The sequence below is a fragment of the Scyliorhinus torazame genome, chromosome 11, assembly GCF_047496885.1.
Source record: "Scyliorhinus torazame isolate Kashiwa2021f chromosome 11, sScyTor2.1, whole genome shotgun sequence".
Taxonomy (NCBI): domain Eukaryota; kingdom Metazoa; phylum Chordata; class Chondrichthyes; order Carcharhiniformes; family Scyliorhinidae; genus Scyliorhinus; species Scyliorhinus torazame.
This window is the reverse complement of record NC_092717.1, coordinates 57111846-57137560: the sequence shown is the minus strand read 5'-3', so window position 1 is coordinate 57137560 and position 25715 is coordinate 57111846. Positions and strand designations below refer to the sequence as shown.

At 43.9% G+C, this 25715-nt stretch overlaps 1 protein-coding gene across 13 annotated transcripts in view; it reads right to left on the bottom strand.

Annotated features, from left to right (window-relative positions):
• Positions 1 to 25715, bottom strand: part of LOC140385293 (cAMP-regulated phosphoprotein 21-like) — a 646047-nt gene that overhangs the window by 42084 nt on the left and 578248 nt on the right. For all 13 annotated transcript variants that reach the window (XM_072467301.1, XM_072467302.1, XM_072467307.1 and 10 more), the window contains one exon: positions 22999 to 23125. In XM_072467301.1, coding sequence (XP_072323402.1) covers positions 22999 to 23125 — 127 coding nt within the window. The remainder of the gene's footprint in view (positions 1 to 22998; positions 23126 to 25715) is intronic.

The window sequence follows — 25715 nt, the reverse complement described above, 5'->3', positions numbered from 1 at the left end:
TACTTGTGACAATAAGTGATTTTCATTTCATTTCATTTTTCATTTCAGCAGGTTGGAAGATGGTGTGCACTGCCAGACCAGCTAGGACTCTCCCTGTTATTATGGAAACCCCTCTCATCGTACCAGAGGAGCGTATTGTTCAGGTTTCCCATCCTCATTGGCCTCTTGAGCTCCCCCTTTATTCTTTGATCCCATCATGTTTGACATGCATATTGTTTGGTAGCCACTGAATATTCTGAAATGGATGTGCCTGTGCCCCATTTGGATCTCACCCCTCCCCATCTTGAGGCCACTTGCGCACTTGAACATATATATCCCCCAGCATACACATTCTGGATATTCCCACAATGTCTTTTCCTTATCTGAAGGCAGCAGATGCCTCCACTGACTGAATGTGCCATGTGTGGCCATTATGATTCCAGAAACCCAACAGCCTGAGGCACATAGCATTATGACCATACCCTGCGCACAACATACTGGGCATGATTAAGATTGGCCAGACATGTCCTCCCCCTCCCTGGACACGGATAAGGGCAGGCTTTGCAAGATCAACAATGTAAACTGAAGCACTTCTTCACTCAGTCCCCTTCAGGCCCCAAGTGTCACATGCTCTCTCTCCCCATCCTGATGCTGAGGATGCTAATGCCCCGCACCCTCCCCGCAGTCATGTGTCTCAGTGCAACCTTCACCACTCGTACCTCACTCAGTACCGCTTTAGATCTGCAGCCCCATCTCCTGCCTGAGACCAGTTGCTCCCCCTTGCCCCGTGCAGTCCTCGCCCTTCAGCTTATTAAAAGCCATCCCCCCATTCCTGCTGGTCAGCTGGTAGAGAGTTGCTGTGACACCCTCCCCAAAAGTGTTGTGGTGTTGCCTGTGAAGCTTAATTCCCGGCAGCACTGCATGATGCAAGATAAGCGAACAAACCTCGAAGTCATGAGCAAAATGCAGGTCAACAGGTGCACGTCGCTTAGCTACCACATGAAAAACACGTCAATGTGCCCAGATGATCTGAGGGTGGATGATTCCAGTGAGGAATCCATGGGCGGCATTCTCCGACAGATGGCCGCCGGGTCGGAGAATCGCTGGGGAGGGCGGCGTGAGTCCCACCCCAGCCGGCCGCCGAATTCTCCGGCACCGGAGATTCAGTGGGGGGGCGGGAATCGCGTCACGCCGGTCGGCGTGCCCCCCCCCCCAGCGATTCCCCGGCCCGCGATGGGCCAAAGTCCCGCTGCTGTAATGCCGGTCCTGCCGGCGTGAATTAAACCACCTCCCTTACCGGCGGGACCAGGTGGTGCGAGCGGGCTCCGGGGTCCTGGGGTGGGGGGGGCGATCTGGCCCCGTGGGTGCCCCCACGGTGGCCTGGTCCGCGATCGGGGCCCACCGATCCGTGGGCGGGCCTGTGCCGTGGGGGCCCTCTTTTACTACATGTCAGCCGTGTAGGTCTCCGCGATGGCCGACACGTAGGTGACCCCCCCCCTGCACGGGGATGACATCAGCAGCCGCTGACGCTCCCGCGCATGCGCGGACTTCCGCCAGCTGGCGTGGCGTCAAAGGCCTTCCACGCCAGCCGGCGGGACGGCAACCACTCAGGCGCGGGCCTAGCCCCTAAAGGTGAGGGCTTGGCCCCTAAAGGTGCAGAGAAATCCGCACCTTTTGGGGCGGCCCGATGCTGGAGTGGTTCACGCCACTCCATCTCGCCAGGAACCCCCGCCCCGCTGGGTAGGGGAGAATCCCGCCCCTTATAAGGAGGTGCCAAATAATGAAATGGCATTCTCAATCTGTTGGGGTGGGACATGCAGCCTGCCATTATTTGCTGAAGCGCACAACCATGAACGGGATTTATGATATTATGATTTATGATAAACCAATTTGTGGCCTTCTCCCGATATTTTCCACTTCTGCCGCCATGACAACTGCGGCAATCTGATACGGAAAACCCTACCCATTATTATAAGAGAATTTGAGTAGAGGAATTTTACTGGAATTATATCGAGCCTTAGTGAGATTGTACCTGGAGTACTGTATGCAGTTTTGGTCATCTTACCTAAGGAAAGATACACTTGCCATGGAAAGAGTGCAACAAAGGTTGCTCAAATTAGTTTCTGGGATGGATGGATTGTCCTGTGAGGAGTGGTTGAATAGGTTGCGGCTTTATTCTCTGAAGAATGGGAGGCAATCTCATCGAAGCATCCTATTATGCATCTGGGAACACTATCCTGCTGGTTCTGCATCACATGATGCTTAGTGACATCAGCAGAGTGTTTGCATGGGGTTTAAACAGATCACCATCTTGATTATATTGAGCAACACCCTTAATAAACCTCTCATGTTTTACAGGAATCCAGAGTGTGGGAGCCTCCATCCCTTTACGCTTTGCAGCAACAAAGAAATATAACAGGTGAGAAAACTGGTGACGAGGATTGAGGCTGAAAAACAAACAGCTGGATAGAAGATTTTCTTTGACTAATCGTGGTACTGCATCAGGAACAACAGAAGATACTCAGGACCAGACTCGCACACACACACAGGCATCGGGCCAAGCACTGCTGCTCCTGTGAACATTTAACATAAGTTTTCAACAGCAACTGTGAGTAAGAAGATCAATAGTCCGGGAAGACTTGCTTACATTGAAGTGAGTGGGGTCTGGGCTCAAGGGCATTCAGCCTCTGATCTCCGGGTAAGCGTTCTCCAAGGCGGCCTTCAGGACGCGCGACACCGCAGAATCGTCGAGCAGAAACTTATAGCCAAGTTCCGCACACATGAGAGCGGCCTTAACCGGGACCTGGGATTCATGTCGCATTACATTCATCCCCCACCATCTGGCCTGCTAAATCCTACCAACTGTCCTGGCTTGGTACAATTCACACCTCTTTAACCTGAGGTTACCCCATCTCTGGATCTGTAAAGATTTAATCACCTGCTAATGGTCGCATTCCAAGCATTGTTTGGCATCTTTGAATTTGTCTATATATTTGTTTCTGGAACATACCTCTTCATTCACCTGAGGAAGGAGCAGCACTCCGAAAGCTAGTGACATCGAAACAAACCTGTTGGACTTTAACCTGGTGTTGTAAGACTTCGTACTGTGCTCACCCCAGTCCTACGCCGGCATCTCCACATCATAGATATTTATATACATACCCATTTATAAAAGGTACTCTCACATGACAATATGAAGAATGACCCCAATTGTTTTTAATAGCTAATCAGAGACTGGAGGACCCAAAATCTGCAACATTTCTCAGCTCAGTTGGCCGTAAAATGTGAATTTGGTACAACACTGGATGATACTCTTTGAGACAGGCTGGTTTGTGGGTTACTTAGTGAAACAATTCAGAGGAAGCTGCTTATCATAGAATTTACAGTGCAGAAGGAGGCCATTCGGCCCATCGAGTCTGCACCGGCTCTTGGAAAGAGCACCCTACCCAAGGTCAACACCTCCACCCTAGCCCCATAACCCAGTAACCCCACCCAGCACAAAGAGCAATTTTGGACACTAAGGGCAATTTATCATGGCCAATTCACCTAACCTGCATATCTTTGGACTGTGGGAGGAAACCAGAGCACCCGGAGGAAACCCACGCACACACGGGGAGGATGTGCAGACTCCGCACAGACAGTGACTCAAGCCGGAATCGAACCTGGGACCCTGGAGCTGTGAAGCAATTGTGCCATCCACAATGCTACCGTGCTGCCCCGTTACTGTAAGTGATTTTACTCTACAAGCTGTTGTGGAATTTGCCACATCTGTGGAGCTTGTAAAGAGAGAAGCTTCACAGATAGGGACCGGAGAAAAGACAAACAAAACAGACACCTCAAGGAACAAGGAACATAGTTGCAAAGGTGCAACCATGTCACTGTTGTACACAAATTGGTTACTTAGTGGGGGAATGCTGGAGTAAATAAAATACATGAATATTTTAGCACGGTAGCATCGTGGTTAGCACAATTGCTTCACAGCTCCAGGGTCCCAGGTTCGATTCCCGGCTTGGGTCACTGTCTGTGCGAAGTCTGCACGTTCTCCCCGTGTGTGCGTGGGTTTCCTCCGGGTGCTCCGGTTTCCTCCCACAGTCCAAAGATGTGCAGGTTAGTTGGATTGGCCATGCTAAATTGTCCTTAGTGTCCAAAATTGCCCTTCGTGTTGGGTGGGGTTACTGGGTTATGGGGATAGGGTGGAAGTGTGGGCTTGGGTAGGGTGCTCTTTCCAAGAGCCGGCGCAGACTCGATGGGTAGAACGGCCTCCTTCTGCACTGTAAATTCTATGAACAACTGTGGTAAGAAGGGCCATATTGCCACGGCGTATTGGGCTAAAAGAATGTCTTCTATACCAAGAAAGTGCAAGAGGAACAATACAAGTAAACAATCTAGGCAGGTTTATTTTAAATTAGTGGACGAAGCTCATGATCACTCAAAAGACAGCGAAACTGAAATACTGCAAGAGCTTAAGCCAAGTGTCTTGTCAATGCAGGGCGATCAACAATGTTTTGGGGCATATCCAAAACTTGAAGGTCATGAAATAAAAATGGAAATGGATATGGGCACAACAGTATCGCAAATACCTGAGACAATTTATCATCAAAAGCTGAGGCATCTGTCTTTAATACTGTCAATTGTGATCCTAAGGATGGTACACTGAAGATGTTGTACCACCATAAGGTCACATTATGGTGAAAGTAGAAGAAAATGGCAGGTGGCGAAGTTGCCTCTTCATGTTGTCTGTGAAAATTTTCCTGCTCTATTTGGAAGTGCATGGTTGGCTAAGATTAGTCTTAACTGGGAAACAATCAATCAATAAGTGGATTCAAAGAGCATCTTGCAGCAACTTCTGAAGAGGTATGAAAAGGTGTTTGAAGATTCACTAGATTCTATAACTGGAGGTGAGCTACATCTAAAAATCAAGTCAGACAGCACACACAAAAGTCTCAAAGCTAGAACTGTACCATCTGCCATCAACTCTTACTAGCACAGAAATGAATTATGCTCAGCTAGAAAAAGAAGCTGTGAGCATCATTTTGGATGTAAGAAGGTTCGACCATTACCTCTTTGGGCATCATTTTGGTCTTTTGATGGATCATCGACCCTTGGCTACATTCTTTGGAGTGTATAAAGGTATACCTTTGGCAGATAGTAGATTGCAAAGATGGTTGTCACACATTTATGATATCCAGTTTCATAAGTCTGAGTAGCATGCAAATGCTGAGGCTTTATCACAATTGCCATTATAAGTCAAGCACCACCCAGAAGAAAACTCAATATTTTGTAATTCTCCCTCGTGGATAGTGTACCTGTGACTTCATCTCAAGTTCAAAGATATACAAGAACCAATATAGTGATGGGGAAGGTGATGGATCTGGTCCAAAAGGAACACTGTTAGATGTTCACAAGAAAAATCCAGACCTCATTCTGCTGAAGCAGGATCACATCCCAATTTGGTCACCGTCTCATTTCTCGCCACTACAAAAAACTGACTATAAAAGGTTTATTTTTCATTAAATCGGGAGAATTGGAGGTTTTTTCTGGAAATTCAACAGATTAGCACTTCATGTACAACGGCAGGAAAAGATAGATTACAGAGAAAAACAAACAATTAGGGAGGTAGAGGTTCTTTTGATAAACGCACAAAATGCGCGTGGCTTTATTTTGTGTACAGAGAAGATGTGTACATAATTTTTAAGATCCTGGGGGGGGCTTGACAGGGTAGATGGTGAGATGTTTTCACGAGTGGGAGAGTCTTGAACAAGGGGACATAGCTACAAGATAAAAGGCCGGTCATTTAAAACTGAGTTGCGTCAAAAAAAATTTTTGTAGAGCGTGGTGAATTCTCTGACTCGGAGGGTAATGGTGGCTGGATCATTATAAGTATCTAAAGTGGAGGTGGATAAATATTTGATCGATTGAGGAATAGAGGGCTATGGGGAAATGGCACTGAAAAGGCATAGATCAGATATGATCGTATTGATGACGGGGCAGACTTGAAGGGCCTGGCCACTATTTCTCGTGTAATTCATGATATATATCTCTGAATGCAAAACGTAACTCTCCAACTGCTATCTGATCATTTCCCATTTGACAGCAATGCTGTGGTCCGTTATATCACCTCCAAAGCGTTCAGCTAAGTTCAATGTTGATGAAAGGGCTTAAAAACCCTTTCAAAGGTTTCAATACCTTTACAACTGTGAACTGTTGTAAATCAAATAGCTTTCTTTGAAATAGTGCACAAGCCTTAGGAAACTGCAGAAACTTCATTTAATCAGCTGTTGGAATATTTATACCAAGAAACTGATACCACAGGTGGCAGACTACATGCTTCCTAGCCAGATGGTCAGGGTTTGAGTTCTAATGCACAGGTGAACAACTATAATCAATATGACTTCCAATTTCCTCTACCCTCCTGTGGTGAAGCATCTTGAGCCTGCTAAATGCAATCTCCAGACTACACTCTGATGGAGGAAGCCTGTGATATTGCAATACAAATCAGAGCCCTCAAAGTGTGCAGCATGTTGATGGCATCTCTGAATGATCACTTTCTCAACTGAAACAGCAAAATTGAACCAATCATATAAAGCACTAGATACCAGCAGTCTTAGGATTAATCATTACGTTTCAATAAATACTGTAAACGTTCTTCCGTAGTTTATATTGGGATTCAGTTGGCATCTTAACCTTGAACTATCAACATTCTGGATGTTACCAGAAACTGAACTGGGCCAGCCATATAAATTCTGTGGCTCCTAGAGCAGGTCAGATGCTGGGAATTCTGTGGTGAATCACTCTCCTCCTGTCTCCCCAAAGACTGTCTATCATCTACAATCCACTTGCCTGGATTAGTGCAGCTCCAACAACATTCAAGGTGCTCAACACCATCCAGGGAGGGCGGTATGTGGTGCAGTGCTTAGCACTGGGACTGCGGCGCTGAGGACGCGGGTTCGAACCCCGGCCCTGGGTCACTGTCCGTGTGGAGTTTACACATTCTCCTCATGTCTGCGAGGGTTTCACCTCCACAACCCAAAGATGTGCAGGTTAGGTGGATTGGTCACGCTAAATTGTCCCTTAATTGGAGAAAAAAATAATTGGGTACTCTAAATTTATATTTAAAAAAACACCATCCAGGACAAAGAAGCTGACTTGATTTACATCCCATCCACTACCTTAAACATGCCCACTCTCCAGCACTGATGTATAGCGGCAGCAACGTGTACTATCTACAAGATGCACTGTAACAATTCACCAAGGTTCCTTTGACAGCAACTTCCAAGCCTGCATCATTTCCTGTCTTGAAGGACAACGGGACCAGATTGCTGGGGAGCATCCTAATGTGGAACTATATCAGCGTTCCTTCATTGTCACTGGGTCAAAATCATTGAACATCTTCCTAACAGCACTGTGGGTGCACCTACACCATGAGGACTGCAGCAGTGCATGAAGTTTACCCACCACCACCTTATCAAGGGAAATTAGGGATTGTAATAAATGCTGGCCTAGACAGCATTGCCCACGTCACTGAAAAAATACAAAGTGGTTAAATGTAACCCCAACTTCACAAGGTGAATTTCCTGTGTAACAGATATGAAGCATTTCATTTTGAAATACTTGGCTGCAATTTTGTTTCATTTTATTTTATATTTTTGGTGCAGCGCATTGCCAATTGTGGTTCCCAATTGCATCCAAAAGAATTGTCAGATAGCAGTATAATCTGATGAGAATAGTGTAGCTAATGCTTGCTAAGCCTTGGGAAACAGGAGAAATTAGAGAATACAGTTTGCATTCATACAAAAAAAAACATGATTAAGCAGTGTTATTATAAATGTGAGAACATAGCTTCGGTTACATAATTTGCATAATGAACTTTTTCCTCTTCAATGTTTAATTCATGAAGCATATTTTGTGCACGATGGCAGCAGTTCTACAGAAATCAAAAACAAATGAGTCTCTTGGTGAAATATAGACTCATCGAGATTGTTTGATGAGAGTCATTATTTGAAGTACTTTAAGTAGATTTAGAAAAGGAATTGGAATTGGGAAAGCTTGTTTTCATATTTGATAAAAACTCCCTCGACACTAATCTGAAGAATCATGATGATAATCATCAACCTTTTACACTGACAGTCAACAGCTCGCATTTACTGTGAGGCGGCATGGTGGTACGATGGTTAGCAATGCTGCCTCACAGTGCCAGGGATCTGGGTTCGATTCCGGCCTTGGGTGACTGTGTGGAGTCACCGACTGCGTGGAGTTTGTACTTTCTCTCCGTGACTGCGTGGTTCTCCTCCGCGTGCTCTGGTTTCCTCCCACTGTCCATAGATGTGCAGGTTAGGTGGATTGACCATGCTAAATTTCTCCTTAGCATCCAAAAGATGTGCCGGTTAGGTGGGGTTACGGGGATAGGGCGGGGGAGTGGACCTAGATGGGGTGCTCTTTCAGATCGTCAGTGGTGACTTGATGGGCTGAATGGCCACCTGCGCTGTATGAATTCTATGGTTCTTCTGTGGTTCAATCACACGATTGCAGACAAAGATCAGCAAGGAATTCTCCTGGTACCCTGAGACTGCTTTGAATCCTGAAAGCAAATGTCTTGTACGTGTAAGCAAATCTGTGCATGTGGTCCTACGAGCTACGGTTTCTCCCACACTTGTGATTGAATGTGAGGCAGTTGGTGGCGAGCCTGTGTGGATATACTTTAGTAACAGTGAGGTTTGTGGCTGGGTTTTTTTCCTCTTTCTGAGTTTTTCAATGCTAAATGGCTCTGAATGAACATTAAAGCATAACCACATAGCAATACTAGAGAAATGGCTGCTGCCATCTTTCATTCTGATTTTGTACTCTGAAACACTTGTTCGGAAAAGAAAATAGTTTTTGACATGGTGCTGATGATGATAAATGGGAAGAAACTCTTTCAATCATCAGTAACACCTCCCCTCCCCCGTCACGGCATCCCCCCCTCCCCAATGCCATACCCTCATTTATAGAATAAAAATAAACATTCTCAGTGTCACACTTGCATTGCTGTAGAAACATATGCTTCTTTGTTGTAGCACCATTTCTGGAAAGGTTAGTACAAAGACCAAGATTCTCGGCCAGGAGCAGCACAGATGAATGATCCAATGCTGGATGTGTATCACTTGTCAAAAAGGAGGGAGAGTTTAGTGTATGCAGTGAAGGTACCAGGAAATATTTTTGTGAGTCTGCTCCAGTGGGACTGCTACCTTCAGTAAATCATAGTGCTTTGCGATTGTATGGATTCACCGAGCCCTACCAGTGCAGGATTTTTACGATAACAATTTTAATTGGGCAGCACAGTGGCGCAGTGGTTAGCACTGCTGCTTGACGGCGCCGAGGACCCGGGTTCAATCCCGGTCTCGGGTCACTGTCCATGTGGAGTTTGCACATTCTCCCCCTATCTGCGTGGGTCTCACCCCCACAATCCACATGTGCAGGGTAGGTGGATTGTCCACGCTAAATTGTTGCTCAATTGGAAAATAAAAATTGGGCACTTTAAATTAAAAAGAAACAATTTTATTCACAATTTTTTCCCACTATCTAAATTCAACTTGTGCCTATTTGAAAGGTGAGCCCTTTCTCTTCAATATTGATAAAAATCTACTTAATTTATCAACATAACAAAAGCTGGAAAAATATTCTTAGAATTATAGAATCATAGCATAGACGGTGCAGAAGGAGGCCATTCGGCCCATCGAATCTGTACCGGCCCTTGGAAAGAGCACCCCTCTTAAGCCCACACCTCCGCACTATCCCCAGTAACCCCACTCAACCTTTTTTAGACACTCAGGGGCAATTTAGCATGGCCAATCCACCGAACCTGCACATCTTTGGACTGTGGGAGGAAACCAGAGCACCCAGAGGAAACCCACACAGACAAGGGGAGAACATGCAGACTCCACACAGACAGTAACCCAAGCCGGGAATCGAACCTGGGACCCTGGAGCTGTGAAGCAACAGTGCTAACCAGAGCTCTACCGTGCCGCCCTCGTCACCATGTTCTTTTTTCCCCCTGAATTGAAGAGCAGTCAAAAACATGCAGGTAAATCAACTAACTAATCTGGGTATTGCTTGGTTGGGAATCTGTTCTGTATTACTATTAATAAATACAGATTAAACATACCTGGATTGTGCCACCCCATGACCACATTTTCTGACAATTGTTTCTTCAAGGCTGAAGTGAAATTCCTCAATGCAATGCTTCACTATCTGTTATACCTCACAATATACAGGTATTAATGAGGCAAGAAAAAGATTACTGAGCAATAAAGGAAGTAATGAGCACGGCTTCATTTATCAAATGCAAATTGAGGGACTTGTGCCCAGCTGAATAATGTAAATAATGTCAACCAATCATTTGGTACTTCCCATTTTTTGTCAAATGTCTCAGAGAAATAATTGGATCTTTGGATCATTGCTTCTGGCGCATAATTAGAATTTTGGAGAAATGTAAGCACTTGTGCTCCATGCTACATCTTCTCACTGCAGTTTGATTATTTCTCCACCTCGAGCTCTACTCGCTGAATCACTGCCAGGATCACAAAATGTGCCTGCTGCTTGCTAAAGATAGATCCCTAAGCTTGTGCAGTCCTGGTTGCCGAAATTCTCAGTGCTGACAACCTAGTGGTTTGTTCCTTTCCTTGAATGATGGATCGCCTGCCACCTCAGTCCATCTCCGCAACTTAATCATTCAAAATTAGCTACCATGGGTGATCCATGACCTCACAAGGACACACTGACCAGTCAAAATCCTGTAGAAATGACCTAGATTTCTAGAGTGTGCATTGCCACTGCTTTTAAAAGGTTAGTGAAAGGCTAAACATCAACCAGCTTTTCAATCAAATTGGAAGCATCTGCCAATCTCAAACTCATTACAGCTATTGGATTATATGGGTGAAATTAGACAGACAATAGAAAATCCAGTGTATCAATTAGATGAGATGATTGAGTTAAGTATAGAAAATATTAATGTAAATTGGAACACTTTGTTTTGACTCAATATTCCTTTGGTACGATAAAATCACAAATCACTTTTTCAAAACTACCACCACAGACAGAATAAGAAAATGAATAGACAACCTCCTGTTTAACAATAAAGACCAAGTACAAAAATATTACAATGACCCTGTTGCCCACGGGTCTACACTCCTCTTGAGCCTCCACCCACCACCCATCTTTATCTAACCCATTGGCTAGGAAAACAAGCATTCAAGGCAGAGACATTGGGGTACAAACCAAGCATATTTCCAAAAGGATGAACAATGGCCCATTCAAAGCTGAAGTTCCTTGGATGACAACAACGACAGAGATTAAAATTAATTAGCAAAGGAGGCTTATGTCAAATGTCATGAATCGGATACAATTGAAATCCAGGCAGAATAGAATGTGCAGAGGGAAAATTATATGAATATAAGAAGAAAAAAAGAATGTGAGAAAAGATTAGTGGGCAACATGAAAGGGAACCCCAAAATCCTCATTCAATATATAAAAGGTACCATAGGGGAAGAAAATTGTCTTGTGGAGACAGAGGGCATAGCTGAGCTATTGAATGAGTACTCGTGTCCGCCTTCACAAAAGTAGAGGATGCAGGTAATGTCATAGAAGAGAAGGGGAAGTAGAGAGATTGATTAAGACAGAAGTAGATAGGTTGAGGTCACTCAAAGTTAACAAGCCATCTAGTCCAGAATGGGGTGCAGCCTAGGTTTCTAAGGGAATCTTGGATGAAAAAAGCAGAAGCTCTGACTATAATTCTTTCATCCTTAGATAAAAGAAAAGGGAGGGGGATTAATCTGGTAATTACAGGCCATGCAATGTCTGTACTGGGAAAACTACGAGAGACCATTGTCAAGGACAAAATGATCTCTCCCTTGGAGATGTCGTGAATAATAAAAGGCATCCAGAATGGAATTGTTCAAGAGAAATCGTATCTGACTAACTTAATTGAATTATTTGATTAAGTATAAGAGAGGATTGATGAAGATAGTGCTGTATACATGGAATTCCAAAAGGCTTCAAATAAAAGATCACCTAACAGACATATTCAGAAAGACTGTAACTCCGAAAGCAGAAAAGCAACAGGAACTTGGCATCGACTCCATCCACCGGTGGATGTATAGTTCTGCCAACTTCTCGTGTCACTGTTGTGTGTCCGTTGACTGTTGAAGATAATGGGCAGAATTCTCCCATTTTGAGACTAAGTGTGGTGGGTTCCAGTGGTACCTGTCCCGCCAACCAGTATGGTGGGATCCCGTGGCAGATTCTGCATTTGCCACCTCATTAATTGAGCACTGATTTTGATGCGCTCATCCAGAATCATCACCATCCTGAGCCCTCAGTGATTGTCCAAAGTTTTTTTTCTTTTTTAAAAATAAATTTAGAGTACCCAATTCATTTTTTCCAATTAAGGGGCAATTTAGCATGGCCAATCCACTTAGCCTGCACATCTTTGGGTTGTGGGGGCGAGACCCACGCAAACACGGGGAGAATGTGCAAACTCCACACGGACAGTGACCCAGAGCCGGAATCGAACCTAGGACCTCGGTGCCATGAGGCAGCAGTGCTAATCCACTGCGCCACCGTGCTGTCCTGATTGTCCAATCTTTTAAACTCCATAGTGATTTCCATGAGCCAGGACAGTTGGTAGCTCCCTTCATTGCTGAATTGCGTCAACTCTCTGAGCATTGAGAGTTTGGAGCAGTGTTAGAGGATATACTTCTGGACAGATTAGTCTGTGGTATTAATGAAGACAGCATACAGCATCGCCTGTTGGGAGAAGTCACACTGATTTTCAGGAAGACTCTAGAAGCTTCTCAAGGCATAGAAATGGTTGCCAACAATACAAAAGGTATTCAAAAAGTCAATGGTGGGGTGCTGGCGGGTGCACTGTATCAAGTGTGGAAAGGGCCAGCAAACAAAAAGATGAAAACCGTGGAATGTTTCAGGTGTGGAGGCGCACACTATGTAAATCGTTGCAAGTCCATGGAAGCTGTCTGTCACAATTGCAACAAAAATTGCTAAGAGCAGGTCAATGGCTGAGCAGAGAAATTAAAATCTAAAGACGCCTCAGTTAGTTCCGCATCACCTAGAAAGCACAGAGCAGGAAGAAGCGAACTCCTACAACATGTTTAAAGTGAGTGAGGCATGCGCAAAGTCTATTTATACTACACTGGAGGTTGGTGGACAAAAACTTAAGATGGAGGTGGACACAGGAGTCTCCGCTACCATCAATCAGGTTCAAAGCTGGATTCTTACCCGTTGCCTACGGTAGAAGATCTGTTTTTAACAGGAGGCAAGACATTTTCAAAACTTGACATGAGTCAAGCGTACCAGCAGCTCTTATTAGGGAAGGACACAAAACAGTATATCACAATCAACACCCACAAGGGTTTATTCAAATACAACCCTCTGGTTTCTGGGAGGCTCTTCCAGTCTGGTGATTTTTCAAAGGGCAATGGACAACCTGTTGCAGGGGATTCCCTGTGTGGCAGTTAATTTGGACGATATCTTGATCACAGGGAAAACTGAGGAGAAGCGCATGAACGACCTGGATCAAGTGGGCAGCATGGCAGCACATTGGTTAAGCACAGTTGCTTCACAGCTCCAGGTCCCAGGTACAATTCCCGGCTTGGATCACTGTCTGTGTGGAGTCTGCATGTTCTCCCCGTGACTGCGTGGGTTTCCGCCGGGTGCTCCGGTTTCCTCCCACAGTTCAAAGATGTGCAGATTAGGTGGATTGGCCATGATAAATTGCCCTTAGTGTCCAAAAAAGGTTGGGTGGGTTACTGGGTTGTGGGAATAGGGTGGAGGTGTGGGCTTCGGTAGGGTGGTCTTTCCAAGAGTTGGTGCAGACTTGATGGGCCGAATAGCCTCCTTCTGCACTGTAAATGCTATGATTCTATGATTCAGAGGTAGATCTGCGTCTGAAGCATAGCAAATGCATTTTCTAGGCACAGAGTATGAAATATCTGGTTCATAGAATCAAAGTGCAGGGTCTGTACCCTGTGAAGGAAAAAATTGAGCTATCAATGAAGCTCCAAATCCCAAGAATGTGTCCGAGCTCAATCATTTCTGGGTTTAGTGAGCTACGAAGTGAGGTTTCTGCCAGGCATTTCAACAGTGTTGCCGCACTTTACCTGTTGTTCCACAAAGACACCAATAGAAATGGAGGCCAGCACAAGAAAAAGCTTTCCCGGGTGTGAAAACGTTGCTACAATCAGCTAATCTGCTGGCTCACTTTAATCAGGATAGAGAGCTCATTCTGGCATGAGACACCTCACCTTTTGACATTTTGACATTGCTGTCTCATCTGATGGAGGACTGGTCAGAAAGAAAACATTTGATGTGCATCACACACGCTGACAACGGCTGAGAAGGGATATTTGCATTTAGACAAGGAAGGTCCAGCTATCGTTTTCATTGTAAAACAGTTTCATCAATAAGTCTATGGGTGTTCATTCACCATATTTGCAGATCGCATGCCATTGATAAGCCTTTTAAGTGAGTCCAGATGCATTTCTCCCATGGCCTTGGTGAGAATACAATGCTGGGCACTCACAATGTCAGCTTACCAGTACAACATCGTGTACAGGGCAGGGAAGGACAATGAAAATGCAAACACACTGAGCTGTCTCCCTTTCCCAGACATGCCAACCAAGACAGTAATCCCTCCAGAGATAATTCTCTTGTTTGAATGACTTTTCAATTCTCCTGTGAATGCCAAACAGATTAAACAATGGACAGACAGGGATCCTGTCTTGTCCCGGGTGAGAAGATTATTTATGCAGAGTTGACCTCCTGTTACAGAGGATGAAGAACTGAGACCACGAGTGTGCCCCCACCGGCAATGGGTTTCTTCATTCCTGCAACCGGCCGAAGGAGTTTTCCATTGTGGGCATCGCCACACCGTCGAGGAAACGCGCGAGCATGGGTGCGCTGCCGGTGGGGCGGTGGGTCCTGCCGAAGGAGAATCCCGCAGCGTATTGAAATGCGAAGATAATAATAATCTTTACTATGATGAGCTGAGTATGCAGGATGGTTGTATTCTTTGCGGTCTAGAGTGGTCGTTCCACCTCCTGGTCATTCACAGGCTATAGACAAAGTTCTTGAGTGTCATCCGGGTACCTCCAGAATGAAAAGTTTCGCAAGGTCATACGTTTGGTGGCCTAATATAGATCAGGACAGAGAACAAGGTAAAAATCCTGTTCTGCATGTCAGATAAAACACAAGATGGCGCCACCAGCACCACTCTATCCGTGGGAGTGGCCGGACCATCCCTGGTCTAGACCTCATGTGGACTTTTTATGCAGAACCTTTTATCGGTTATATGTATCTAGTCATCATTGACATGCATTCTAAGTGGTTAGAAGTGCACATCATGAGCAACATTACAGCTTCCATTACGCTAGAGAAGTTCCGCCAAGTTTTTGCAACCCATCACTTGTATCTTATAACGGGACGACGTTTAGGAATGTTCCTGGAGTTTATGCAAAGAAATGGAACACACCATGTGCGTACTGCTCCTTTTCATCCAGCATCGAAGAGTTTAGCAGAACAACCTGTTCAGACATAAAGAAGGACTGAAGATAATGACAAGCAGTAATTTGGGGACTAAGCTTTCACGGTTCTTGTTGCAGTATCGTACCACGCTACTAACGACAACAGGGCTGTCACTAGCTGAAATAACTGTGTCTATGTCAGGGATTGACATTACAATGGCTGCCTGGAATTATTCAGAACCAAAGTGGTTCAGTATCGTTAGTGATGGAACTACCAAATGGAAGGGTTATCCGTAGACACCAAGATCGCATTCGTCCATGCCACATCTCTGAAACAGCTAAGATCCCGGATCACAGGGCTGAAGGCAATGCTGCTGTGGAAATTCAGTGGTTCCTGTTGCTCAGAGGTATCAAGTGGACTCTACTCTGGGAGAGATTGAGGGATATTCTTTCATTAGCACCCAACCTACTTTTGCACCCACAAGTCCAGCTCAGCTGAGCCAAGATTCACCAGAGTTTACTGAGTGATGCGCGATCAATTACACTCAAGACGAAGTGATTTCATAACTGAAGGTTTTAATCTACTAGAACTTGTTCCCCAGCAGCTTCGGTACAGAAAGTGAAGGCTGCTGGGATGGCACCGTTTCTTATACTCCGCCTGTCAGGGCGGAGCTACGTAACAACAGCCAATGGTAGACTCCCGGGTCTAACCAATGGTCATCAGCCTCTTAGCTACCTCAATACTTGGTACTACCACACTGAGTCACCAGTGGTTCTATGCAGATCACAACGTAGCCATGAAGCTCATGAAAGACTGACATATAATTGAGACATGTGTCAATGTTTCTTTCCTTAAGGGGGATTGAACTTTAAGGGGCCGCACGGAGCTTGTGTAGAGTTGTGTATAGCGACTGCTGGCGTCTGAAGTTAAGCTATGCTATTATCTCGATATTTTCATAAGTAAAGATGATTCAACTTTTACAGTGCGCTCGACCATCTTTTTCTGGTCAACTTACTGCAGTCAAAGGGCGGAACGATGGGACTGTGGTTAGCACTGCTGCCTCACGGCGCCAAGGACCCGAGTTCAATCCTGGCCCTGGGTCACTGTCCAGGTGGAGTTTCCACATTCTCCCCGTGTCTCATCCCACAGCTCAAAGATGTGTAGGGTAGGTGGATTGGCCACGTTAAATTGCCTCTTACTTGGAAAAAAAACTTGCTAGTCACATTGCTGTTTAAGGGGGCTACCTGTGCACAAATTGATTGCCATGTTTCTTATATAACAATGATGATTAGACTTCAAAAATATTTCATCGGCTGTCAAGTGCTTTGAGGCATCTGCTGGGAGTGAAAAACGTGATACAAATGGAAGTCTTTTTTTTTGAGGGAACAATGAGGATCAGACAGGATGACAGAGCAATGGTTTGGAAAGCGGAAGATTGCCGGGACTGGATCCTGACATCAGGGCCAGGTGGGGACAACTGATCAAAACAATCAGCAGGAAATATCATTCCATAAAGAAGGCAGTGGGTAGAAGTGAAACAAGTACCATTTCCTTCCTGTTATACTGACAGAGAGTGCAAACTCTGTATCATTAGCATGGCACATTGGGGGTCAAAGTCAAGTGCGGTCCTCAAGGTAAGGGGGGTTAGAGAATGCAAGATGAATAGACAAAAGCCACTTCAGGCAGCACTATGCAGACTTATGTTGATTTTCTATGCCAGGCAATGTCACTACCTGCATGGATTTGCCCACAGATATCACTGAGGAACACCATGCAAACTGCACAGGGTGCTGCCCATAGGCGCTGCTTGCCCCAGAGGAATTGACGTAATATTCATAGAATAGAATAGAATCATAGAAAAGTTACAGCACAGAAGGAGGCCAGTTGGTCCAACTCGTCCATGCCAGCCCCGAGGGTACCCAGGTGCCCCTTTGAATCCCCCTTCCTGCACCCGGTCAATAGCTCTGTATCGTACAGCACGTAAGATGCAGATCCAGGTATTTTAAAAACGAGTTTAGAGTCTCTGCCTCCACCACCAACGTGAGCAGAAAATTCCAGACTCCTATTACCCTCTACGTAAAAACATTCTCTCTCATGTACCCTCTACACCTACTGCCACTTGAATCTATGTCCCCTGGTTCTAGAATTCTCCACGAAGGGAAACAATTTTATCCTGTCCACTTTATCTCTTCCTCTCATAATTTTGTGCACCTCAATTAAGTCACTCCTCAGTCTTCCTTGTTGCAAGGAAAACTGTCCCAACCTGTCTGATCTCTCCTCGTAGCTACGCTTTTCTAGCCCTGGCAACATTCTTGTAAACCTCCTCTGCACTCTCTCCAGAGCAATAATGTCCTTCCTGTAATGAGGTGACCAGAATTGCACACAATTCTCACTAGTTTTTCATAATTGCCACTATGCAAATAACCTTTTCCTAAATACAATCTGTCCTTTGTGATGCAGTGACCCCACTAGTAGGAGGGATGTAATAACGTTAACAGGTAACCATAGACAGCTCCCATTATAAATGTGGATACATATTCCACTTTACAATAGAAATAGTTGACAGCAACTACGTGAAAATGTAAGATTTCTGATATATTATAGAGCAGTCATTGCAGCACAGCACATTCTTCCTATCAAGTAAATGCCAGCTCTCTGTAGAACAATAGGGTTAATCTCATGACCTACTTTATCACCATGACTGTGCACATTTATTTCCCTCAAGTGTCCACACAATTTTCTTTTGGAACCGTTAATCATCGCTGATACCACCACACTTATTGGTAGCAAGTTCCAGGATATTACCACTTGCTGCATAAAATAAGTCTTCCTCATGTTCTCCCCTGCATCTCTTGCCCCAAGCCTTAAATCTGTATTCCTTAATCCTTTTATCATCAACTAATGTTAACAGCTTTTCTTTGTCTATGTTAACAAAACCAGTCATATCTTGTACACCTCCCCTCAATATCCTTTGCTCCAAGAAGAACAACTCCAGGCTCTCCAAATTAAACTTGTTGATAAAATCCCTCGTCTCCAGAACAATCGGGTAAAACCCCTTTCGAAAAGCTTCAATCTTTCCAAAAGCATGGCGACCAGAATTGGGTGTAATACTCTAGTTATGGCCTGATTGGATTAGCATCCTTCAAACTGGGAGAGATGGGAATGTAGTCTCAGAACTTGGTTAAGGTCAAATGAGATCATCTGCTGCACTTTTCATTGGTGAACAAACCGATTCTAGAAAGGCAAGGTTTGCCACCAGTGCCCTGCATGAAGCTGTCCTTTGCTGGTTGTGCGGGATGATCTCTTTTTTATTATTTTTAGAAATTTAGAGTATCCAATTATTTTTTCCAATTTAGTGTGGCCAATTTCACCTATCCTGCACATCGTTAGGTTGTGGGGGTGAGACCCAAACGGGGAGAATGTGCAAACTCCACAGTGACCCAGAGCCAGTATCGAACCCGGGATCATGGCGTCATGAGGCAGCAGTGCTAACCACTGCACCACCATGCCGCCCCATGCGGGATGATCTCTGCTGATGTCTTGTTTTCAGGGTTGGCATCTGCATGGAGATTTTGGAACCAGATGTCATTGTGGTGGCAAATTCCTGCCCGCACCTGGTGTTGTCATTCACATCGATCCTCAGCTCGAATTTTCCACTTGTAATAAGTTCATAAGATATAGGAGCAGAGTTAGCTATTCGGCATATCGAGTCTGCTCCGCCATTCTATCATGGCTGATATGGGCCGGGATTCTCCCCTACCCGGCGGGGCGGGTGAATCCGGCGTAATGGAGTGGCGGGAACCACTCCGGCGTCGCAACGCCCCATAATCCGCACCTTTAGGGGCCAGGCCCTCACCTTGAGGGGCTAGGCCCGCGCCGGAGTGATTTCCGCCATTGGGGAAATGAACTGGTCAAGAGTTTGCATTATTGGATTATTGAAGCAATCACGATTTTAGAAAAAATACACTGGCTGAAACTATTAAATTAATATATCACCTGCGTCATTATTATACTGTTACATGGTAAAAATACATGTTGTGGAGATGCCAGCGTTGGACTGGGATGGGCACAGTAAGAAGTCTTACAACTCCAGGTTAAGCTCCAACAGGTTTATTTGGAATCACTAGCATTAGGAGCATAGCTCGTGACTCACCTGATGAAGGAGTTGCGCTCCGAAAGCTTGTGATTCCAAATAAACCTGTTGGACATGAACTTGGTGTTGTAAGACTTTTACTGGTAAATATACACTTAAAGGTAGTTTAAAATTAAAACTCACATAGTAATTAACACAGCAATCAGTTTTTTTTTCTCATTTGAATGATGGAGGTGGGCTGGAAGAAGGAAAGCAAGTTGTTGGCTTTGAGATCCAGCCCAAGCAATTTCCTCTATGGAATAAGTTAGGTTATAACTTTCAAGTCTCTTCAAAAACAAAATCAGCCCAGCCCAATCAAACCATCATTGAAGGCTTTTCAAAATGCACTAACAAAGCTTATACAAATAAAACCAGCATTAAATGCGTTCAGTTAATAATGCATCAAAAATATAGTTAGTTTGCATAATGTATATTCGATCAATATCTGCCAGTTCAGGGTTTGACCAACGGGATAATGTCAAGGTTTTCAACAGGAGCAGCTTAGTGATGGCTGAATTATTTGCACAAAAAACGTATTGAGAAAATTTCAAGGAAAGGATTTCAAAATAACTAGCTAAAAGATGCAGAAGTGATACAATTCCAAATTTTGAATCTACTCTTCTTAATAAGAAAAGCAGTATTTTGGACGATGAATGTGTGGCTTCTGAAAAAGAGACCGGTTCACTGTGAGACCTGCTACTCACTCTCTTACAGTGTAACGGCCCCCTCTCCAGATGCTTGGTGCTGTTTCCAATGAGCTGACTCTTCACGATACATATTTAGTAGCTCCCATCTTTAGTAGGCAACATTCATATTGCGGACGTACGATATGCTGAAAACAATTAGGTAGCAAATCGAATAATTTTACACCTTTCAACTTCACGGAGGAAATGGCAATGTTAAATAATTCTAAACACTGGGTGGTTTGTTACTTTTTAAATTTTATTTGTTTGCTTGGTAACTTTGTTGGCAAGATTTCTATTTACAAAATAGTCTGCTTTGCCATCCACCCTCGCTTCTCTTCCTCAGTTTTACACAAGTATTGTCACCGTTGTACTTGTCAGCTATGTAGAGCAGCATCATGTGTCCACAAAGTATAACACCTACACTGTTAGGTCGGATGTATAAAAAATATTCCTTAAACCAAGGGTCCCAGTTGGAACTAAATGGAGACAGGACTGAAAAAAAAGTAGCCACTGAAATTCCAGCCTCCATTTCCATCATTGGCTATTTTCAGGAGGGCAGGGATGGAGTGAGCCCCAGAACTCACCTGTTCCAATTAACAAGACTCATTTAGAGCCCAACCCAGATAAGGCTTTTAATTTTCATGGAGGCGCATGGACTTTAGAAAATTTTGGGTTTTGATGCCAGCTACAAGGAGGCCGAAAGTAGGGATAGACGGCAGGAAAAGTTCAAAAACTAAGTAAAATGGTTGTACCCCTTTACAGTTCCTCATTTTATGATGTAGCATGAGTTGTATCAGTGTTCATTAAGTTCTGTGATGTCAGATGTGTTTGTCAGATTGTTACTGCTGCCAACTGGCAGACTGTCAGGTTGAAGGTCAGCACTGTAAATGTGAAATGTCTACAGATGAGTAAAAATTATCATCTAACGGTTAAAACGGTAGATTAAATTTCACACTGTTGAAAAGGTGGCCTAGTATAACAATGTACAAAATGTTCAATCTTTGTTTATTGTTTTTATGTATTTAGGCTAAGCATCTATTGAGGTAACTATTTTGACGCCTGTATGTATATCTAGGGATATCTTATGGCTCTTGAATACAATCCAACTGCCTAATTGTTTTACAAGTGCTTGCCTTTCTTTACACAGCTGGTGTAAAGAGTCTGCTTGTTTATTCAGGGAGTTTTATGGGCTCTTGACTGCAATCCAGCTGTCCAATATTTTTACAAGTACTTGCGTTTGCTTACACAGCTGATTTGAAGAGGTTGTTCATTTACTCTGGGAGTTTCCTAGGCTCTTGATTGCAATCCAGTTGCCTAATAATAATGCAGGTGGCTTGAATGGTTGGTTTGTTTACTCATGGAATTTTCTGGGCTATTGGATGGTGTCCAACTATTATAATTGTGGGGATTTAAAAGTGATCAGAATTTTAATTGCACATAAATAAGCCACTGATTCCATCAGGGGAACTGGGCTGAGGTGTTTTAGGAACAGAGGTGGGCCTTTTTATCTGCCGACTCTGTACTTGGCCTACCTCCATATAGAAGCTAGCTAGCCGAGGGCCTGGACCCCTGGAAAGTCCCATCTGGCTGCAGTCTCAAGACAGAGGTGGAGTTACAATGGTGGTATGAGCCCCATGTGTTCAAAGAGTCTGATTTCTTTCTTTATTTCAAAGTACACAATTGATCCTTATTCCTTAAAATCCAACTTACCTAAATATTTTAAAGAAACAAATCCAATTTCCAGGCCCTGTATTTTTCAGAAATTGACTTGATGGCACTTTAAATTGGACCCAATTAATTATTGTACAATGTAATACTCAAATTTGATGTTATAGATCTATGATAATGCTGCTGGTTATGAAAGTGACCTATGGGCAGTTGTAAATCTATGGAGTGTTCTTTTATGGCATTTCTATACGTTAAAAGGTAAGTGGATAAATACAGAGCCGACAAGGGGATTCTGTAGTATTTTTTATAGAATCCCTACCTCAATTTTTCATTATTCCTGCTAAAATCTAGGGTATTCAGACAAAAGAGATCTTGCTGCATGAGGGATATAATGCAAGGCAATATTCTGTTATCGACAGGCACACAAAGACCCTCTGTTGACATTGACTGAGGGTTGTTTTAGCTCAGTGGGCTAGACAGCTGGTGTGTAATGCAGAACAAGGCCAGCAACGGGCTTCAATTTCTGTACTGGCTGAGAATTCTGAATTATCCCTCTGTGTAACAGGCGCCGGAATGTGGCGAGTAGGGGCTTTTCACAGTAACTTCATTGCCGTGTTAATTTAAGCCGACTTGTGACAATAAAAAGATTATTTATTTATTTATTTCAATAGCCAAATTCACTGTATTTACCTGGTTCAGGAACAGTGGTTGTGGTTATTTGTTTTAATGTGTCAAATCTTTGATATACTGCAAATGCGATCAAATTTAATCTCCAGGTTCACACACTCTGCTAGGACAATAAAGTCAACGACTTCCTACTCTAAGGACAACTTAAAGAAATTGTCATCAGACGACTGTGCAAAGCGACCCAAACCTACAACACATGCACATATCCAGGCATTTCATGGAATTCAAAAGGAAAGGCAGGAATATGTACTGGATGTAAAGCTCTAAAAGTGTGTCAAAGATTTGGATCCATGCACCAATGGGCAATCAGGCAATACAGCAGAAATTACATACCTGTCTGTTGTGTGGTCTGTGGTATATGCTGACTTCGCTGTGCATTGTATTGAACAGAAGCAACAGGCCTGAACTGTTGGGCTGTTGAGGTAGGATACTGGCCCGATGGATAGTAATACACTGGCATCTGAAACAGATGCACAGCAAACATATCAAGTAATGTATAACTAAATTACTTGGTAAAATACTCAAGAACATAAGTGCAATTCTAACTAATTTCATTCGGGTACAACATTTAAAACAACATTTACTGAAAAGCAAAAGATTTGATGGATTAAAAATACATTTGCCCAACATTGTTGTTAATCTGATAAATGATTTGCTCTTTCGGATTCCTCTAAGTAACCTATTTCCAGATGCACAATGCTGACATCAATCTCATTATCACTGTGTGAAACCATAAATCAGGATACCGACTGCTGCGTTTTACTCCAGCCCAATTCCCAACACAATTAGTTCTAGCTCCGGGGAACCACAGACAACTAGTAGCATGATAATATATGTATGAACAACACAGCTAGATGCTCCTAGATAAACAACACTACCCACGGTGGATTATGTTTTTTGATATTTAATGATCTGGGAATGCAGTCTGTTCCAATCGGCCCTGTGCAGATCAGATCGAAAAGCTGGGTAAAGTTTACACACATTGTGAAATTGACACAGATCACAGAAAATGATCGCTTTTGTCTGACAACTCCACAATCAGTTTAGGACAATCACAGCAGTGAAACAGGAGTGCAGATGTTTTAGTTTTCTAATCATTTGTTTGTCAAAGGGGAGCAATTTGCTGGTTCATGAAATTTCAAAAATTCCGCTCAGACCTGGTTGTAGCTAATTGATATGGGGAAAACAAAACAATTATTCACACAGCAGGCAATGTTCTGACAAACTTCCGATAAGTATCTGCATTAAAGCATATAGCTCTGAGAGCACCAGTTAGCCGAATAGTGTCTGAATACTGACCCAAATTAATATTCAACTTTTAGCCCAGTGAGATGTTTTATTCTTAGGAGTATATTAGTAAAGCGTTGCGAAACACAAGCAGTCTTCATGAAGGCAGAAAATCTCTGACCCTGCATGTCCAACTCAATTAAATATGATTAATGGAAGCTAATAACTCCCATGTGGACATTGCCTAGATATAGCACAAGAAATTGCAATCATAACTGCTTACTTAATAATATTCCTTCAATACAACAAAGCAGTATGTTAAAATTTGGGAACTGGTGTACTGATGCCACTGAATGCTGCAGAGCACCCTGACGGAGGAGGGTGAACAGTAAGCAGTCATGGTCCACATTGGTACCAATAGCAAAGGCTGAAACAGGTATGTTCTCCTGCAGTCAGAATTTAGGGAGCTCGGTAGGTAATAAGCAAACAGGACCTCAAATAATCAAGTAATCTCCAGATTACTCCCAGTACCACACACAAGCAAATATGAGACCAGGACAATACAAAAGTGCAGGAGGCAGGACTTTAGATTCCTGGGTCGCCGGGAGCTGCTCTGCAGTAGATGTGGCTTGTACAGGCTGGATGGTTTGCACTTAAACAGAGTCGGAACAAATCACCTTGCTGGGTGATTTGCTTGTGCTATTTGAGAGTGTTTAAATTCACTTGGCAGGAGTGTTGGAACCAGGAGGCAATATCAGAGTTGAATACCAAGGTACACAATATACTAGGAGAGATGGATAGCACTAGAGTCGGAAACAGTCCGTTATTAGGTGGGTTCAGAGTAAGGGAATAAGTGTAAATCAGGGTTATTGTGCATGTACGTGGATTCACAGAGTGTCATAAATAACACTGGGGAGTTACAGGTGCAGATTGTCATGTGGAAATATGGGCTGGAATTCTCCAGGCGTTTGTTGGCGGCAGGATTCTCTATTCCTGTTGGGAGCGCATCCCCATCTATGGGTTTCCTGGCGGCGTCGGGTGTCTTCAATCAGAATTCCCATTAACAGCGGTGGGAACAGAGAATCCCGCTGCTAACGAATGGCGCATCACCCTCCGCTGCCGAGAACCATGTGGGTGGGGGATCTGAGTATCCAGCCCATGATGTTGTGCCTAAAGCAGAGGTCTGACTCAAAGAAGGGCACTTTATATTGAATATTGCTGAATACAAGATGTTCTGGAAAGGTAAGGATGACAGCAAAGAGGGAGGATATTGATTAAGGAGAACAACGCAGTACTCGGGAGGAAGGATATCCGAGAGGGGTCAAGGACACAATCTACTTGGCTACTTGGCACAAAAAAGGTTCAAGCACATTGCTTGGTGTAGACTATTGGTCACCAACCAGTGGGAAAGATGTACAGTGGGAAAGATGTACATGAACAAATTTGCAAAGAAATTACAGAGAGATGCAAGAATTATAGAGTAGTTATAATGGGGTTAATAATTATACGAAAATAGACCGGCATAGAAGTAGTGTAAAGAGCAGAGAGAGGGACTGTTCTTAAAGTTTCTTCAAGAAAATTATCAACAGCAGTATGTTTTCATGCCAAGGAGAAAGGAGACTCCTATTTATTGACTACCGCTCCGCCTTCAACACCATAATCCCAGCCAAGCTCATATCAAAGCTCCAAACCTAGGACTCGGCTCCTCACTCTGCAATTGGATCCTCAAATTTCTGACCCACAGACCACAATCAGTAAGAATAAACAACACCTCCACCACAATAGTCCTCAATACCGGGGCCCCGCAATGCTGCATACTTAGC